General features: G+C 42.9%; 1 protein-coding gene across 1 annotated transcript in view; it reads right to left on the reverse strand.

Annotated features, from left to right (window-relative positions):
• Positions 1-2,237: 2,237 nt before the first annotated feature.
• The window catches only part of THSD7B (thrombospondin type 1 domain containing 7B), a 445,789-nt gene continuing 430,752 nt past the window's right edge, over positions 2,238-17,274 (reverse strand). Inside the window, exons 26-29 of the mRNA XM_072122242.1 lie at positions 10,978-11,060; positions 6,698-6,887; positions 4,303-4,390; positions 2,238-3,385 (exon numbers count right to left, since the gene is read on the reverse strand). Of these exons, the coding sequence (XP_071978343.1) occupies positions 3,304-3,385; positions 4,303-4,390; positions 6,698-6,887; positions 10,978-11,060 (443 nt within the window). The 3' untranslated portion in view covers positions 2,238-3,303. The remainder of the gene's footprint in view (positions 3,386-4,302; positions 4,391-6,697; positions 6,888-10,977; positions 11,061-17,274) is intronic.

Here is a 17,274-nt window from a genome sequence, read left to right on the forward strand (position 1 = left end):
CTCATGTTCTGTAAAACTCAAGGGAACTGAGGGAAGCAGGTGAGTCTCGATGACACAAGAGCCCCCCCCCCCACCCCACCCCGGTGCAACTAGTGGAGCTGATGGGAGTCTTTGGAGCTTCTCCAATCCATGTACAACATCTGTATACATTGTATATTATTTGCATATGTTTTGCATGTTTAAAATATTTTTCAATTTGTGACTAGGGATGAGCGGACTCTTTCAGGTTTTGGTTCACAGAATTCGACCAAACCCGATCCTATCAATTCAGTTTGAATCTCTGAACCAGATTTCTCACCCCCCACCGGGAACCAATTGTTCTACCTTATCAGTGACAATTCATGCATTTCTAGTTCATAAATGGATTTTTGCAAACCCTGCCCCAAAGTATGTACTTTAGAGGCGGGGTTAAAGGTGTTGCCAAGGCGGGGCTTAAATACGCTATAGTTGAGTTTAGAGATTCCAGGATCACGATATCAATGACCTTTCCTAAAATCATCAATATCGGATCAGTGGGGATCCATCCCATAGGATCCCGGTGATAGCTGTATCATTAGGTGCCAAACTCTGCAGCCTCCCCAGTCCATCTACAGGCCCTGTACTTTATAGCGCTGGTGCAGGGTATTATAGTGGCCAGGACTGCAGGTAGGTAGATGGACTGAGGAGGTCCCTGCACATTGTTGTTCCAGCACCATTGCTCTGGTGGCTCTCAATAGTCTTTGGTTACATTGTTGCAGGGAGAACGGGAGAAGTTTTATGCCATTTATTTTTCCCCTTCACAAGAAACTGTTCCGTCTGGGGCCCCAAGCTGTATCCTCCAACCCTACACCTAGCTAGCATTGTCTTTATTCCACCACCTTTCCATACTTCTAATCACATTTGGATCCATGTAGGGTATGGGAAGGTTTCTTCCAACTATCAAGATGCTGACACTCAAAGTGCACGTTAGGGATTGACATTGTGGCCACACCCATTTTGACTAAGACACGCCCCTTTTTGTGATGACATACCCTTGTGTTCCCCACCCCTTTCTGTGACATGGCACTTAACATACCGGTCTGGCGAGGGTGGGAGATTTGCCCACTTTTTCAAAACTCAGTGATGGTGAACAGTGATGGTGCACTCTGTAGCTAGCAGGAGAGTTTGCATTTGTGCGAGTGCAAAGAATAGTGAGGATCTCCCCTGTTTCCCCATCTGTAATTCTACAGAACTTCCTCTGTCTCTCTCTGCTCTTTAAGCTTTGTCGTTCCCTACTCTGAAGCCCACTCCCCCCACCCTCTTCTCTCTATAAACCCTTATTGCTCCCACAGCACAGTCTATAAACTTCATGTAACAGTTTCCCTGGATTCTATTACTTATTACATGTTGCACGCTCGTTGCACGTGATGGAAGCTGTCAGGTTAGTCTCTATATGGATCATGTAGGTGCACACTGTGTGAGTTCAGTTAATTTACTTGTTGGAATCTCAATGGATTTGCTGGTAAGTTGCTTTATGAGAAAACACAAGGCATCATGGGAACAATGGGCAGCATGAAATTGACTCTGCTTCAGGGCAAAGACAGGAGGTTCAGAACAGAAAAATACCAGAACTCTGGAAAGATCAGGGTGAGCAGCACAATGTGGGCGTCATTCTGTTTGTTTGTACATTTGGTAATTTGGTAACAATTTGGTAAAAAACACAATGACTTAAAAGAATGGGGGTCATTTACTAAGGGCCCGAATCGCGTTTTCCCGACGTGTTACCCGAATATTTCCGATTTGCGCCGATTGTACCTGAATTGCCCCGGGATTGTGTCGCACGCGATCGGATTGTGGCGCATCGGCGCCGGCATGCGCGCAACGGAAATCGGGGGGCATGGCCGAACGAAAACCCGACGTATTCGGAAAAAACGCCGCATTTAAAAACCGAAAAAGTGTCGCTTGCGAAGCGCTTACCTTCACCTGGTCCGAGGTGGTGCATTCCGGCGCGTTGAGATGATTTTCAGCGCAGCAGCGCCACCTGGTGGACGGCGGAGGAACTTCCTTCTTAAATCCCGGCCGGACCCGAATCCAGAGCAGAGAACGCGCCGCTGGATCGCGAGTGGGCCGGGTAAGTAAATCTGCCCCAATGTGTGTATTAATAATCCCACCAATTGTCATGTTTGTCACATAAGCTCCTCCCCCACTGGTGATTTTCCATTAGGTCTTCCTCATTGTTACCCATTGGTGGAGTAATGATGGAGAACAGCGGAACAATCCACAGAACATTTTCCATTGAGGTTTATTGGCAATGATAACCGGATCCATCATGAGTCTCTGGCTGAAGGCTTCACTGGTCGAGGTGCACGGATGTGACAGGTTTGTAAGTAAATACAAAATTTGGGGTATAAATATATCACAAAATCCCATGTAGAAAAAACAGATTTGCAGGTGGAGATCAAGTATTTACAGTATGTACAATTACATATTATACCGGGGGATGGGTGCAAGAGGGGCTGGATGACAAACAAGTGACTCGGTGATGGCCACCTAGGTCCCGAAGCCGATAATGACTGTGTGCCAACTGTGTCAATGACAATTATAGCAAAACTGTTGTAAGACTATAACCCCCAGCAGGTCCTGACGGCTGGGTTACATCCATCCAGTTATTTGGGTCTTACATCCTGAACCCCTTATAGAATGACCACCTATGAGTATTGGGTTGTGCTAGCCAATCCAGGAGAGGGAGTGATCAAATGCTGACCAGGGGTAATGCCATATCTTGGACCCCCAACTTATTCTAGGGATATATTATCAATATTTATTGCCCGGAAAACCAATATCAAATCAGATTCCGTACTCCCCAACAAGCAGCTGCTGTACCAATAGTGGCCACTAAATGGTGTAGAGAGTTGTGCCTGCCCCAACAGATCCATAGGGAGAGGGAGACCAAATGTGGACATGGGGTGATTCAAGATGTTGGACCACCTCCAATCTGATATTGATGACCTATCCTAAAACAAGATCACCAAATTAAATAAGTTGACTGATTTGGGCCTAGAAAAGTTTAATTGGTCATCAAAATCTAAGACGTCCACAAGTACGACCCCCTGGAGTCCATCATTTCATAGCGTCTCTTGTAGGTTGTAGTAGGACCCTGACCGCACCACGCACGAGGCTCATGTCTCAGAACATAAGGAGGATCCTGTGGATTCCCAGACAGACCCAGGTGGTCAGCAAAGTTATGTCCGCCATTTTACTTGGAAAATTTTGGGACGTTGCAATGTTCTCATGGAGGAGCAGTTAAGGCAGCTGAAGATCAATGTTCCAACTTGTACTTGTGAGTTACATGTCAAAATCTCCGTCATAGGCCAAGGTGAGGGGCTTCTGCTGAGGAAACACAGTTTTTGGTTCCGGGGGTTTTCTGCTGCAAGGTGAAAAAGATGAGAAAATAATGTCATAAAATGGGCCGGAAGAAAGTGAGAAGGACTTTTACGTGTAGACAGGTGATGGACACAGAAGAGAGGGAGACCCACAGGAGGAATGGGAGGGAAAGAAAGATCTATAGGGAGAGAAGGACCCAAAGGGAGACCAATAGGAAGGGGAAGACCAATATGGAGAGGGGGACCCATAAGTAGACAAATGGAGAAGAAGGAAACTCATAAGGAGACCATAAGGAAGAGGAAGACCAATGTGGAAAGGAGGACAATAGTAGAACAATAGAGGAAGTGAGGACCATATATGGTCACCCTTAGGAAAACCAATAGGAAGAGGAAGACCCATAGGGTAGAGGTATACAAAATGATACCAATGTGGCAGGGAGACCCATGGAGATAAGGGGATACATAAGGTGATCAATAGGAAGAGCCGAAGACCAATATGGAGAGGAGAAGCTACGCTGGGACCAATAGGGGAAGTGAGACCCATATGGAAATGAAGATCCATAGAGAAAGCAGAACCAAAGGGAGAGGGAGCCCTATAGGGAGAGGGAACTCAATAAGACGACCAATAGGGAGAAGAAGTATATGGAGAGGAACTTTGCATAGGAGACCCTTAATCCACAAGATGGGATAGCTACCGGCTACAGGGAGAGATGGATTTCGGAGCTGGTCCAAACCACCGATGTCACCATCTATTATACACTTTGCTATATACACCACAAATCTCTTACATAGGATACCCCTTTAAAGCTTTATACAAAAATAGAAAAAAATAGCACCCCAGCTGTCCACAGGTTATGTGTGGTATTGCAGCTGAGCCATGTTCTCCTCAATGGATCTCAGCAGAAGGTGGGCAGCTAACAAAATAAAACTGATCTCCTTCCAATCTCCAGGAAACACTTACCAGACCAGATAAGAGATGATGATGAGGAACACCAAGATGAGGAAGCTCCCGGCACACACGACGTAGACCCAGAGACTCACGCGTCCGTCTGTAAGGAGATACAAGATGTCAACCACGGGGACAACTCAGAACCTGACGGAGGATAAAATTGCTTCTCTGTCTTCTTTCACCATCGCCTCGCGGGATCGGTCACGTGACGGGCGTTTGCAATCAGCATCGGGATCTGCAGCGCAACGAAACTGCAACGTGAAGACCTTAGTGAGACCTTTACGGAGGACGTGGAGGGAGCCTGGGCCACGCTTCACGGGATCCTAATGTATCTGCTTGAACCTGAGCGCTCCGCTGCGTGGGGTCGATGTGTTGCCTTCTTGGTTATCTTTCTACCTCCTTCTACTGAGCCCAAGAACACCGAATTTGTCACATTAGAATAAACGGGTTTTCTTTATGCAAATGAAGTTCTTGGCAGGGTCAATGCTATTGGTGGAACCATTTACACATTGATTGATATTTGCAGCCCACATCAAGGGGTCTTTTAAAAGTTTTTGGGTCACTTGATTCAAAGGGCCACTAAAATCTGCAGCCAGCGTTAGGTATTGTCCATGGGGAAATTTATAATCATTCATATGTATCTTGTTAGTAGCAGCAGGACTGTGAAATATGGATTTAGAGCTTTTCAAAGTGCACTGGGGAGGGGGGCGTGTCTTCACACTGCTGTGCTCTGTGCTCTCTGTAGACAGTGATAATTTCCGTGGAGAGATGTGTTATCAGACCTTTGTGCACGTAGTAAGTAGCAGCAGGACTGTGAAATATGGATTTATATCTTTTCAAAGTGCACTGGGGAGGGGGGCGTGTCCTCACACTGCTGTTCTCTGTGCTCTCTGCAGACAGTAATAATTTCCTTGGAGAGCTGTTTAATCATACCTTTGTGCACATAGTAAGTAGCAGCAGGACTGTGATATATGGAATTATCGACCAAGACTGTAGCTTCACCAAGTGCGCTGAGGGTGTGTCCTTTCTGTGGTGCCCTTAGCTCTGTTCATTGAGCTGTTTCAAAGCTCCTCCTTTCTACTCTGACTAAAAGCTCTGGTTGACTTCTGGTCAAATACTACAGTAGTCACTCAGAGTAGAAGAGAGGACCTGTGGAGCAGCTCATTGCTGAGCGCCAAGGACACAGCAGTGTGAGGACAATGCACTCAACAAAAATTCAAGAAAATCCATCCAATCCTCAGAAAAACAAACCATAACTACACCTTCAGCTCAACTACAGTCAAGATAAGGATTCTCATCATCTGCTTCAAGTTGTTAAATACTTCCATCGCAGCGCTCAGCGGTAAAACCTCAGAGTGCAGAAATGTTAATCACAGAAAACTCACTAGTTCATATAAATTGGTGATTGTCGTGGACTTTTCACTTTTCTTTCTTAAAGGGGTTGTCCGAGTTTTGATAAAAAAATATATGTGGCCGGGGGCGGGCTGACTAAAACAATAAAGCTGTACTTACCTCCCGGTGCCCTCCCGTATCCGGCCGGACACGACAACCTTCCGGCCCCCATACACAATGCTGTGTATAGGGACGGATAGGCGTACCCGGCCACGGCCGGCCGGAAGCTGAATGCAGCGCTGCTCCGGCGGCCATGTTTGTTTACATGGCGCCCGGAGCGACAGCAGCGCTGGATACGGGAGGGCACCGGGAGGTAAGTACAGCTTTATTATTTTAGTCAGCCCGCTCCCGGCCACATATATATATATTTTTTTTTAACTCGAACAACCCCTTTAAATTTTAGAAAGTATATACATTTTTCACAGTTCTGCTGCTACTAAAAACATACTCAAATGTGTTTTTACACATCTTTCCAGGGACACTGAGAACACAGGGCACAGCAGTGGAAGGACACACTCGCAGTGCACTTGCTACCATCCTTTAAGAGGACCATCCTCCCTGTGCACTTGCTACCATTGACTGTAAAGGGTACAGCAGTGTGAGGACACACTCCCATCCTGGAATATAACAGCAAATTTTGCAGTTCTACCTAAGGCTGCCTGTAATGTGCACAGAGCACAGCAGTGTGAGGACACACCCCCATTCCACCTGGAGAAACTACAATTCAGGAATATAAATTCATATTTTACAGTCCTGCTGCTACTAATAACATACACATTACACATCTGTCCAGGGATGGTTGAACCTGCTAATGGACAGGGTGGACCTGCTAGTGTGTTGAGGGGAAACAGCAAGTAATGAGCGTCAAGAACGTGAGGAGAGCTGAGGGATCGGTGGAGGTTAGTAACAGCTGAGAAACCCCTTTAATTTATTATCTTGTTTCGAGCTGACCTGTCCCGATCCGTGCCGCATAGTCTGACGACAGATCTTCTGGAACTGTTTGTGCCATACTTGCCTTGGTCAAAGAGCTGAATGGACCAATTGAATATCTCGGGGAGTTTCGAGTTGATGGGTTTGCTCTTTGGAACATACGTCTTGACATCGGCCTTCTTGGACTCGGTGCCCGGGACCTTTAGACAATAGTCGAGGACTCCGCTCGATCTCATGATCTGGGTGTAGCCGCTCTCACAACCGCAAACTCCGCTCTGCAGAAACAAAGAAGACATGTGGTCACCTACATTGGCTGGCGCCCTGCACATCGGACTCCGACCACCCACACAGGACGCGGTTTGGAGCGTAATGAACGGAGCAGAAGTATAAAGAGGGACCATTGATTTCTGCTGGGAGAAGATCAATATGGATGATAGACCTCAGGCCGCTGCTCCGGGCCGAGGACATTGACGGGTGGATTGATATGCGGAGTTGTCATGAATATCAAGCAGGACAGACAAACCTTGGATGATCAAAGGACACATGGAGAGGTATAAAAGGAAATTTACTGTATGTACATGGACTATTAAAGGGATCATCAAAGGAGTGAAGAACGTCCGCTAATCACATCCCTGTAACATCCTCAGCATAAAGGAGGCTCTGTCCTCGGATATTCCCAGTGTCAAACTTTCTTGGCACCTCCCCTGGATGGGACTGTTGATCTAAGTCTAAGGCACTTGACCATTAGGCCATAAATCTGGTGCCTGAGCTAAATTCTACATTCATACTGGGGCTCATTTACTTACCCGGTCCTGTCGCGATCCCGGAGGACATTCTCCCACGAGGGTTCGGGTCTGCCGGGATTCACTAAGGTCGTGCGCCTGATATCCTGCAGGTGTCGCTGCCGCGCCGAAGTCCACTGGAGTTCACCTTCTTATTCCCGGTGCACGTGAGTGCTTGATATTGCGTCACAAAACATTTTTTAAATTCTGCAATTTTTCCGAATCTGTCGGGTTGTCCGACGGCAACACCCGCCGATGTCTGTCGCGTGAAAGTTGGCACCGATGCGCCACAATCCGATTGCGTGCGCCAAAATCCCGGGGCAATTCAGTACAAAACGGAAAAATTATGGGAAACCCGACGAAAGTGCGGCGTTCGGACCCTTAGTAAATAAGCCCCACTATGTCTAAATCTGTATCAATGGGTTATCTACAGTAGATAAGGTCATATCCACATCTTACTGGAAAGTCCTGCAAAGGAGTCTTGGATATTAGAAAATTACATCATTTTGAGGTCCGGGCTGTGAATAGAAGTCAGTAAATCATGCCACAAGGGATAGACCCAAGTTAAAGGAACACTCCAGTTAAAGCCAAATTATTGAATAATGACTGGTGCAGGACATGGAGAGAGGAGCAGGACACATTTTCATTGTAATCCTGGAATCTTGCCAGAACCTGGAGCTTCTCCCATCAAGTCCTGCAATGAATTGGCTGTGAATGAAGTCTTCCTCTATGGGCCCTATTTACTAAGGGTCCGCAGATCGCATTTCCGTCGGGTTTTCCAATGTTTTTGGGGATCACGCAGCTGGGACAGGTATTTAGAAGGGGATTGTGTCACACGCGATCAGATTTTGGCGCAACGGCGCCGGCTTTCATGCGACACAAATCCGGGTGCGTGGCCGTCTCACCATCCGACTGATTCGGACTAAGCGCAGGATTTAGCTTTCAAATTGTGTCGTAAGACAATGCACTCACATACACCAGGAAGACGGTGAACTCCTGGGACCTGAGCAGGGAAGCGACACATGCAGGATATCGGTGCACGATCTTAGTGAATCACGGGACAATGCACTTTCGGGGAACTCCAGGGATGGGGTAAGTAAATGTGCCCCTATGTCTTTTGCTAGGTTAAGGGTCCCATTATTGGGTCAAATTCTCTATTGGTGTCTAGACCCCAGATGTAACCAAAGGCTGATTCTGAGATATATATATCCCTTCTCAACATTCGCAGCTGAAATGGAACTGAAAATCCGGTCGGTATGACACATTGCTCCACCCCTGTCAGCCATGTGTATTGTCCTGGAGTTGGAGTTCATGCAAGTGGACCCAGTTGTGACCGATCACTCCACTGGTCCCAGCAACCCAAGTGTAATTCTACTGGCCCACACTCAGCACTTAGTGAAGTAAGGGTGCATTCACACCTTCAGTTTTGCAGATGCAGTTTTCATAGAACATATCACTGAGAGCCAATATTTCTGCTCTTTCCTAGTTTGGACATCAAAACCTACACATCTGAAAAACTGAACATTTGATCGCACCCCAAAGCGCCATCCCCTTAGCTGAGCTACATTGTTATATCCTCTGCTATCCTATGCCATTGCTGTGCGCCACTAGTGATGCGACATAACCACCAAGTGCCAGTAGTGTTCCTGCTATATGCATATGTACTATCTATGTGCACTGTAAGGGTTAACTACATTGTATTTGCATTATGTCTGCAGAAAATGTTACATTTGCAGAATTGCACTGTTGTCATTGGCCGGTTCCCCCCAGAATGTATCCACAGACCTGGGGTATATAAGTCAAGCCCTGTCTGTGATTCTGGCTAGTGATGGGAAGCCCGGCTCTTCTTAGTGATCCGGCTCATTAGGCTCTGCTCACTAAGAAGAGCCGGCTCATTAGGCTCCTCAATGGCTCCCTATTAAATATATAATTGTGAGCCGCCGGCCAGTTACTCACCCCACAACAATCCACTTTGAACCCGAATGTAACACGCCGCTGTTTTAAAACCCATGCATTTTTAGTGCGCAAATCTTCTCTGTTTCTAAACGCAATATAAACGCAACTAAAACCCAATGGGGCAGATTTACTTACCCGGCCCATTCGCGATCCAGCGGCGCGTTCTCTGCACAGGATTCGGGTCCGGACGGGATTTATGAAGGTAGTTCCTCCGCCGTCCACCAGGTGGCGCTGCTGCGCTGAAAATCAACTGAATGCACCGGAAAACACCGAGCTGGACCAGGTGAAGGTAAGCGCGTCCCAAGCGACACAATTTCGGTTTTTAAATGCGGCGCTTTTTTCGAATACGTCGGATTTTCGTTCGGCCACGCCCCCGATTTCCGTCGCGTTCATGCCAGCGCCGATGCGCCACAATCCGATCACGTGCCACCAGCAATCAGGAGCCCATAGGACCCATATATGAAATGGGGGGCAGGTGCCCATGCTTGTCCTCTGCTCCATCCATTCCTATGGGGCTTACACAGTCCCATAGAAGTGCAGGTGGAGGGTGCACAGGTTCTGTACATTTTGGGTATGCCAGGGGACTTCCAGCACCTGCCCCCCCCCCCCATTCTCTTACGTTTCTGGGTGTCCCAGTGGTAACCTGGTGGCGATCATCCCCTTTACACTGTCTGTTCTACTATAGCAGTGGTGGCGAACCTATGGCATGCGTGCCATTCTTATCAAAGTCGGAGCTCCGGCAGCCACTGCATCCTGAAGCTGATCGGCTCTGCTCTCACTAGTGATGCCTTAGTGAGACAGTAGCAGCCGTCTACAGGTGGTTTCATTTTTGTAAATGTATGAAAATATTATAAAACCTTTATAAATTTAGTTTCCCCTTGATCGCACCCGCCTAAAGAATATATGGGACATTTCATTTGTGGTGAACAGTGAAAGCAGTAAAATCCAAGCCCACAAGAAAATGGCACAAAAAATGGCACCAATGTCACTGCATTATGCAGAAAACACACCCTCACAAAGCTCTGTACATGGAAAAAATAAAGTTACATTTTTGAAAGTGGGGAGTGAAAAATGAAAATGCAAAAACAAAAAAGGGGTTAAGATGGCAATATTTGGTCCATAAGCAGACTAACTTATAGTCCCCCAGTCCCTGCCTCTACTCAGGACTGCTGTCACTGTACGGGGGTAATGATAATCAGTATATGGCGGTAATATTCCACACTGATGGCAGTAATACTGTAGTCATCACTATATCAGCTTCTAGTATAGTGTTATTATTGGTAATGTTGGCCTTTCTATAGTGATCTTTATAAGCAGAATTCTGCTATTTATGTGGTTGTAATGGTGGCCTCATGATGTCACAGTGTTATTTGTCTCTTGTATAGTCGTATTGTGGCGCTATATGGTGTGTTGGCACCTTGCAATAGAAACGTTGGCTTTGGTTTGCAGTTTGGGCACTCGGTCTCTTAAAGGTTCGCCATCACTGTACTATAGGATCAGCGGAGATGCTTTTACTTGTCCGTTTCCTTTAACTATAACCGTAACTCTCCACTAGGGGGCGCTACATCCTTTACAAACCGCAGCCATTCAGTTCACGCGTCTTCCTGAGGATCTGTAAGTAGGTTACCTGCATACAATAAGAAAACGGTTTTCTGCACGGTGGGTCGCATTGCTGAACAGCTGCCGGCCGAGAGTTCATGGAGCAGCCCCCTGCAAGGAGAAAAAACATCAATACCTGATATTAGGCGCCTCCGGCACCCCCTCCCGCCGGCACAATGTCCTGCTCCTCCTGGGGAGGTTGTCGGATACTATATCAGCGAATATAACGTTCTGCTGCATATTATAAAGCAGCATATACGGCTGTGCTGCAGGATGATGGGGGAGGGGGAGCGCAGAGTCAACATTATTACAACTCCCTGGTGTCAGACAATTGTGAATATTCTACATCTTCCGCCTGGAATGCTGATTCTCTGTATGGGATGTATTCTGCTGCTTTGCATTGTGGGAGATGTAGCTTTTTGAGATACAGAATTTCCCATAACCCTCATAATGCATCTGACTTGATTATAAAAGTCATCATATCAATCATTAAAAAAGGCAATTATCATATCATAATAAAGATAATATTTTTGCAAAAAAGACATATAAACATTTGCGTCAAGTATGTGATAAAGTCACAACGCTTTGCTTCTTAACACAGTTATCATAGATTATACTGGTAAAGATTTTCACTACCTGCCGTCACCACTTGGGGGCAGATCTGTATACAGCTGAAGACTGACCCCCAGGACATAAATAAGAGCTTTATACAGATTGCCCCCTAGTGGTGGTAACTGGAGCTACAACAAACACATCTTGAAATGTCAACTCCCTGCAGAAGTTAGTGATGAGTTATATTAAAGGGGTTTTACCAGAAGGAAAACTTACAGTATCTCTTATACACAGGATAAGTGATCGCTGGGGGTCTGCTTATTTGGACAGGATCCCTCCAAGACCCCCTGTTTTAATGAATCTGTGCATAATAGGAATAATGGAGCAGTGTGTCCTGCTTCTTTTTCAGTCCCATAGGATTCAAGGAAGAGGTGGTCATATACTACTGCCTTATACACACAAAGGATTCTGGGATCCTCATTTAGGATGCTATCACATAGGCCCCCTGCTCACCCCCTCAAATTACACCCCTAGATCAGATCCTTATTATTTGTAACCCAAATGCTTCTATATTGAGGTCAAAAATGGTCTGATATGAGTAAATAAATTTCAACATTGCAAATTTTTACATGATATAATCTTGACATATACAGTCACCACTAGGGGGAGCTCCCTCCATTGCAGAAAGGAATTATAGAGGAAGCATTTGATCAGTAGTTATAATATCTTATCCAATAGTTTAATATTCAAAAACAACATTTTTAGATAACTTTATCTTTTTTATTATTATTTTTCTATTTACTATAATTCTAATTATAAATCTCCAGGTTAAACATTTTTTAGAACTCTTGGTTACGTTATTGAATTTCGAGTTTTTTATTTGTATTTTATGTTATTTTTTTTCTCTAATTTGAGTAAATTCATTTTACAACTACATAAGAGAGGTCTGTACCCCTGGTTTGGTGCATTATATAATTCTTGTCATACACAGCCACCACTAGGGGGAGCTCCCTCCATTGTGGATGGAATTATAGAAGAAGCATTTGATTAGTAGTTATAATATCTTATCCAATAGTTTAATATTCAAAAACAAAATTTTTAGATAACTTTATCTTTTTGTTATTTTTTTTTATTTGCTATAATTCTAATAAGACATCTCCAGGGTAAACATTTCTATAACTCTGATTTCTAGTTATTTATTTGTATTTTATGTAATTTTACTCTGATTTGAGTAATTTTATTTCACAGCTATATAACATAGGTCTATAGTCCTCGTTCATTATATAATTCTTGCATTATATAATTCTTGTTATACACAGCCACCACTAGGGGGAGCTCCCTCCATAGTGGGTGCATACTTTGAAGAGGAAGCACATGATTACCAGTTATAATATGTTACCTAATAGTTTTGACATTAAAAAACTACATTTTTGAATACTTTTTGTGATTTTTTTTAAATTTTATTCATTCTAATTACACGTCTCTTGGGTAAAAATGTTCTATAATTCTTGGTTATTTGATTTCTAGTTATTTATTTGTATTTTGTGTGGGTTTTTTTTTGCATGTGCTTTTATGTTTTTCCCTCTTGGATAAGAATTTGTTAATGGCGCACCTGTCAGCCTGCACATAATGACTGGAATATTCATCACATGCTAATTCTTTTCAAACACGATATTAGCCAAGTTTTTAAACACAAACATAAGGGGGGGGGCTAATATTTTGTAAATACACTTTTACGCAGAGATGGATATTTATGTGAAGGTTTAGAGAATTTTTTTTAGTTCTGCAAGCAGGGGCGGGGGAGGGGGCGGAGCACAGCACGGCCCAGCTTAAAGGGGTTGAAAAAAAAGCAAGGTGGGGAGGGGCTGCATAAAAAATAAACCTGTACTTACCTTGGCCATGATTCCCAATGTCCCCCACCCAGCCGCCGCTTGCTGCCCGCCCACCAGTCTAGTTTCCCACAGCGCCAATAGTAGGTGTTACCGGGGAAGGGGAGATGATGAGCCAAATGCCAACCTGAACCAAAACTTCCATCTCAAATCCAGATTCCAGGACCAGGACCGGCAGTTTTCGGCACAGACCACTACATTGTAGGTTGGAGTCACTAGAGGTAATGTCTTGCTCAGTTGGGGTGATGGTGCGAAATCCTGCACAGTTTTGTGGTCTACAAAGGTTCTACCGTGAAACCATGGAATGGGGCCCCCAGCCTCATCCTCTATATGTCTATAAGCCTCATCTTCTATATATCTATAAGCCTCATCCTCTATATATCTATAAGCCTCATCCTCTATATGTCTATACGCCTCATCCTCTATATATCTATAAGCCTCATCCTCTATATGTCTATAAGCCTCATCCTCTATATGTCTATAAGCCTCATCCTCTATATGTCTATAAGCCTCATCCTCTATATGTCTATAAGCCTCATCCTCTATATGTCTATAAGCCTCATCCTCTATATGTCTATAAGCCTCATCCTCTATATGTCTATAAGCCTCATCCTCTATATATCTATAAGCCTCATCCTCTATATGTCTATAAGCCTCATCCTCTATATGTCTATAAGCCTCATCTTCTATATGTCTATAAGCCTCATCCTCTATATGTCTATAAGCCTCATCTTCTATATGTCTATAAGCCTCATCCTCTATATGTCTATAAGCCTCATCTTCTATATGTCTATAAGCCTCATCCTCTATATGTCTATAAGCCTCATCCTCTATATATCTATAAGCCTCATCCTCTATATATCTATAAGCCTCATCCTCTATATGTCTATAAGACTCATCCTCTATATGTCTATAAGCCTCATCCTCTATATGTCTATAAGCCTCATCTTCTATATGTCTATAAGCCTCATCCTCTATATATCTATAAGCCTCATCCTCTATATGTCTATAAGCCTCATCCTCTATATGTCTATAAGCCTCATCTTCTATATGTCTATAAGCCTCATCCTCTATATGTCTATAAGCCTCATCCTCTATATGTCTATAAGACTCATCCTCTATATATCTATAAGCCTCATCCTCTATATATCTATAAGACTCATCCTCTATATATCTATAAGACTCATCCTCTATATGTCTATAAGCCTCATCCTCTATATGTCTATAAGACTCATCCTCTATATATCTATAAGACTCATCCTCTATATGTCTATAAGCCTCATCTTCTATATATCTATAAGTCTCATCCTCTATATGTCTATAAGCCTCATCCTCTATATATCTATAAGCCTCATCCTCTATATGTCTATAAGCCTCATCCTCTATATATCTATAAGCCTCATCTTCTATATGTCTATAAGCCTCATCCTCTATATGTCTATAAGCCTCATCCTCTATATGTCTATAAGACTCATCCTCTATATATCTATAAGCCTCATCCTCTATATATCTATAAGACTCATCCTCTATATATCTATAAGACTCATCCTCTATATGTCTATAAGCCTCATCCTCTATATGTCTATAAGACTCATCCTCTATATGTCTATAAGACTCATCCTCTATATATCTATAAGACTCATCCTCTATATGTCTATAAGCCTCATCCTCTATATATCTATAAGCCTCATCCTCTATATGTCTATAAGACTCATCCTCTATATATCTATAAGACTCATCCTCTATATATCTATAAGCCTCATCCTCTATATGTCTATAAGCCTCATCTTCTATATGTCTATAAGCCTCATCCTCTATATGTCTATAAGACTCATCCTCTATATATCTATAAGACTCATCCTCTATATATCTATAAGACTCATCCTCTATATGTCTATAAGCCTCATCCTCTATATGTCTATAAGACTCATCCTCTATATATCTATAAGACTCATCCTCTATATGTCTATAAGCCTCATCCTGTATATATCTATAAGCCTCATCCTCTATATGTCTATAAGACTCATCCTCTATATATCTATAAGACTCATCCTCTATATGTCTATAAGCCTCATCCTCTATATGTCTATAAAACTCATCCTCTATATGTCTATAAGCCTCATCCTCTATATGTCTATAAGCCTCATCTTCTATATGTCTATAAGCCTCATCCTCTATATGTCTATAAGCCTCATCCTCTATATGTCTATAAGCCTCATCCTCTATATATCTATAAGCCTCATCCTCTATATGTCTATAAGCCTCATCCTCTATATGTCTATAAGCCTCATCCTCTATATGTCTATAAGACTCATCCTCTATATGTCTATAAGTCTCATCTTCTATATATCTATAAGTCTCATCTTCTATATATCTATAAGCCTCATCCTCTATATGTCTATAAGCCTCTTCCTCTATATGTCTATAAGACTCATCCTCTATATGTCTATAAGCCTCATCCTCTATATGTCTATAAGACTCATCCTCTATATGTCTATAAGCCTCATCCTCTATATATCTATAAGCCTCATCCTCTATATATCTATAAGCCTCATCCTCTATATGTCTATAAGACTCATCCTCTATATGTCTATAAGTCTCATCTTCTATATGTCTATAAGCCTCATCCTCTATATATCTATAAGTCTCTTCCTCTATATATCTATAAGCCTCATCCTCTATATATCTATAAGCCTCATCTTCTATATGTCTATAAGACTCATCTTCTATATGTCTATAAGCCTCATCCTCTATATGTCTATAAGACTCATCTTCTATATGTCTATAAGCCTCATCCTCTATATGTCTATAAGCCTCATCTTCTATATATCTATAAGCCTCATCCTCTATATGTCTATAAGCCTCATCCTCTATATGTCTATAAGACTCATCCTCTATATGTCTATAAGCCTCATCTTCTATATGTCTATAAGCCTCATCCTCTATATGTCTATAAGCCTCATCCTCTATATGTCTATAAGCCTCATCCTCTATATGTCTATAAGCCTCATCCTCTATATATCTATAAGCCTCATCCTTTATATATCTATAAGCCTCATCCTCTATATATCTATAAACCTCATCCTCTATATATCTATAAGCCTCATCCTCTATATATCTATAAGCCTCTTCCTCTATATATCTATAAGCCTCATCCTTTATATATCTATAAGCCTCATCCTCTATATGTCTATAAGCCTCATCCTCTATATATCTATAAGCCTCATCCTCTATATATCTATAAGCCTCATCCTCTATATGTCTATAAGCCTTATCCTCTATATGTCTATAAGCCTCATCCTCTATATATCTATAAGCCTCATCCTCTATATGTCTATAAGCCTCATCCTCTATATGTCTATAAGCCTCTTCCTCTATATGTCTATAAGCCTCATCCTCTATATATCTATAAGCCTCATCCTCTATATATCTATAAGCCTCATCCTCTATATGTCTATAAGCCTCATCCTCTATATGTCTATAAGCCTCTTCCTCTATATGTCTATAAGCCTCATCCTCTATATGTCTATAAGCCTCATCTTCTATATGTCTATAAGCCTCATCCTCTATATATCTATAAGCCTCTTCCTCTATATATCTATAAGCCTCATCCTTTATATATCTATAAGCCTCATCCTCTATATGTCTATAAGCCTCTTCCTCTATATATCTATAAGCCTCATCCTCTATATATCTATAAGCCTCATCTTCTATATATCTATAAGTCTCATCTTCTATATATCTATAAGCCTCATCCTCTATATGTCTATAAGCCTCATCCTCTATATATCTATAAGCCTCATCCTCTATATGTCTATAAGCCTCATCCTCTATATGTCTATAAGCCTCATCCTCTATATATCTATAAGCCTCATCCTCTATAT

This window comes from Engystomops pustulosus, chromosome 8, assembly GCF_040894005.1.
Source record: "Engystomops pustulosus chromosome 8, aEngPut4.maternal, whole genome shotgun sequence".
Classification (NCBI taxonomy): Eukaryota; Metazoa; Chordata; class Amphibia; order Anura; family Leptodactylidae; genus Engystomops; species Engystomops pustulosus.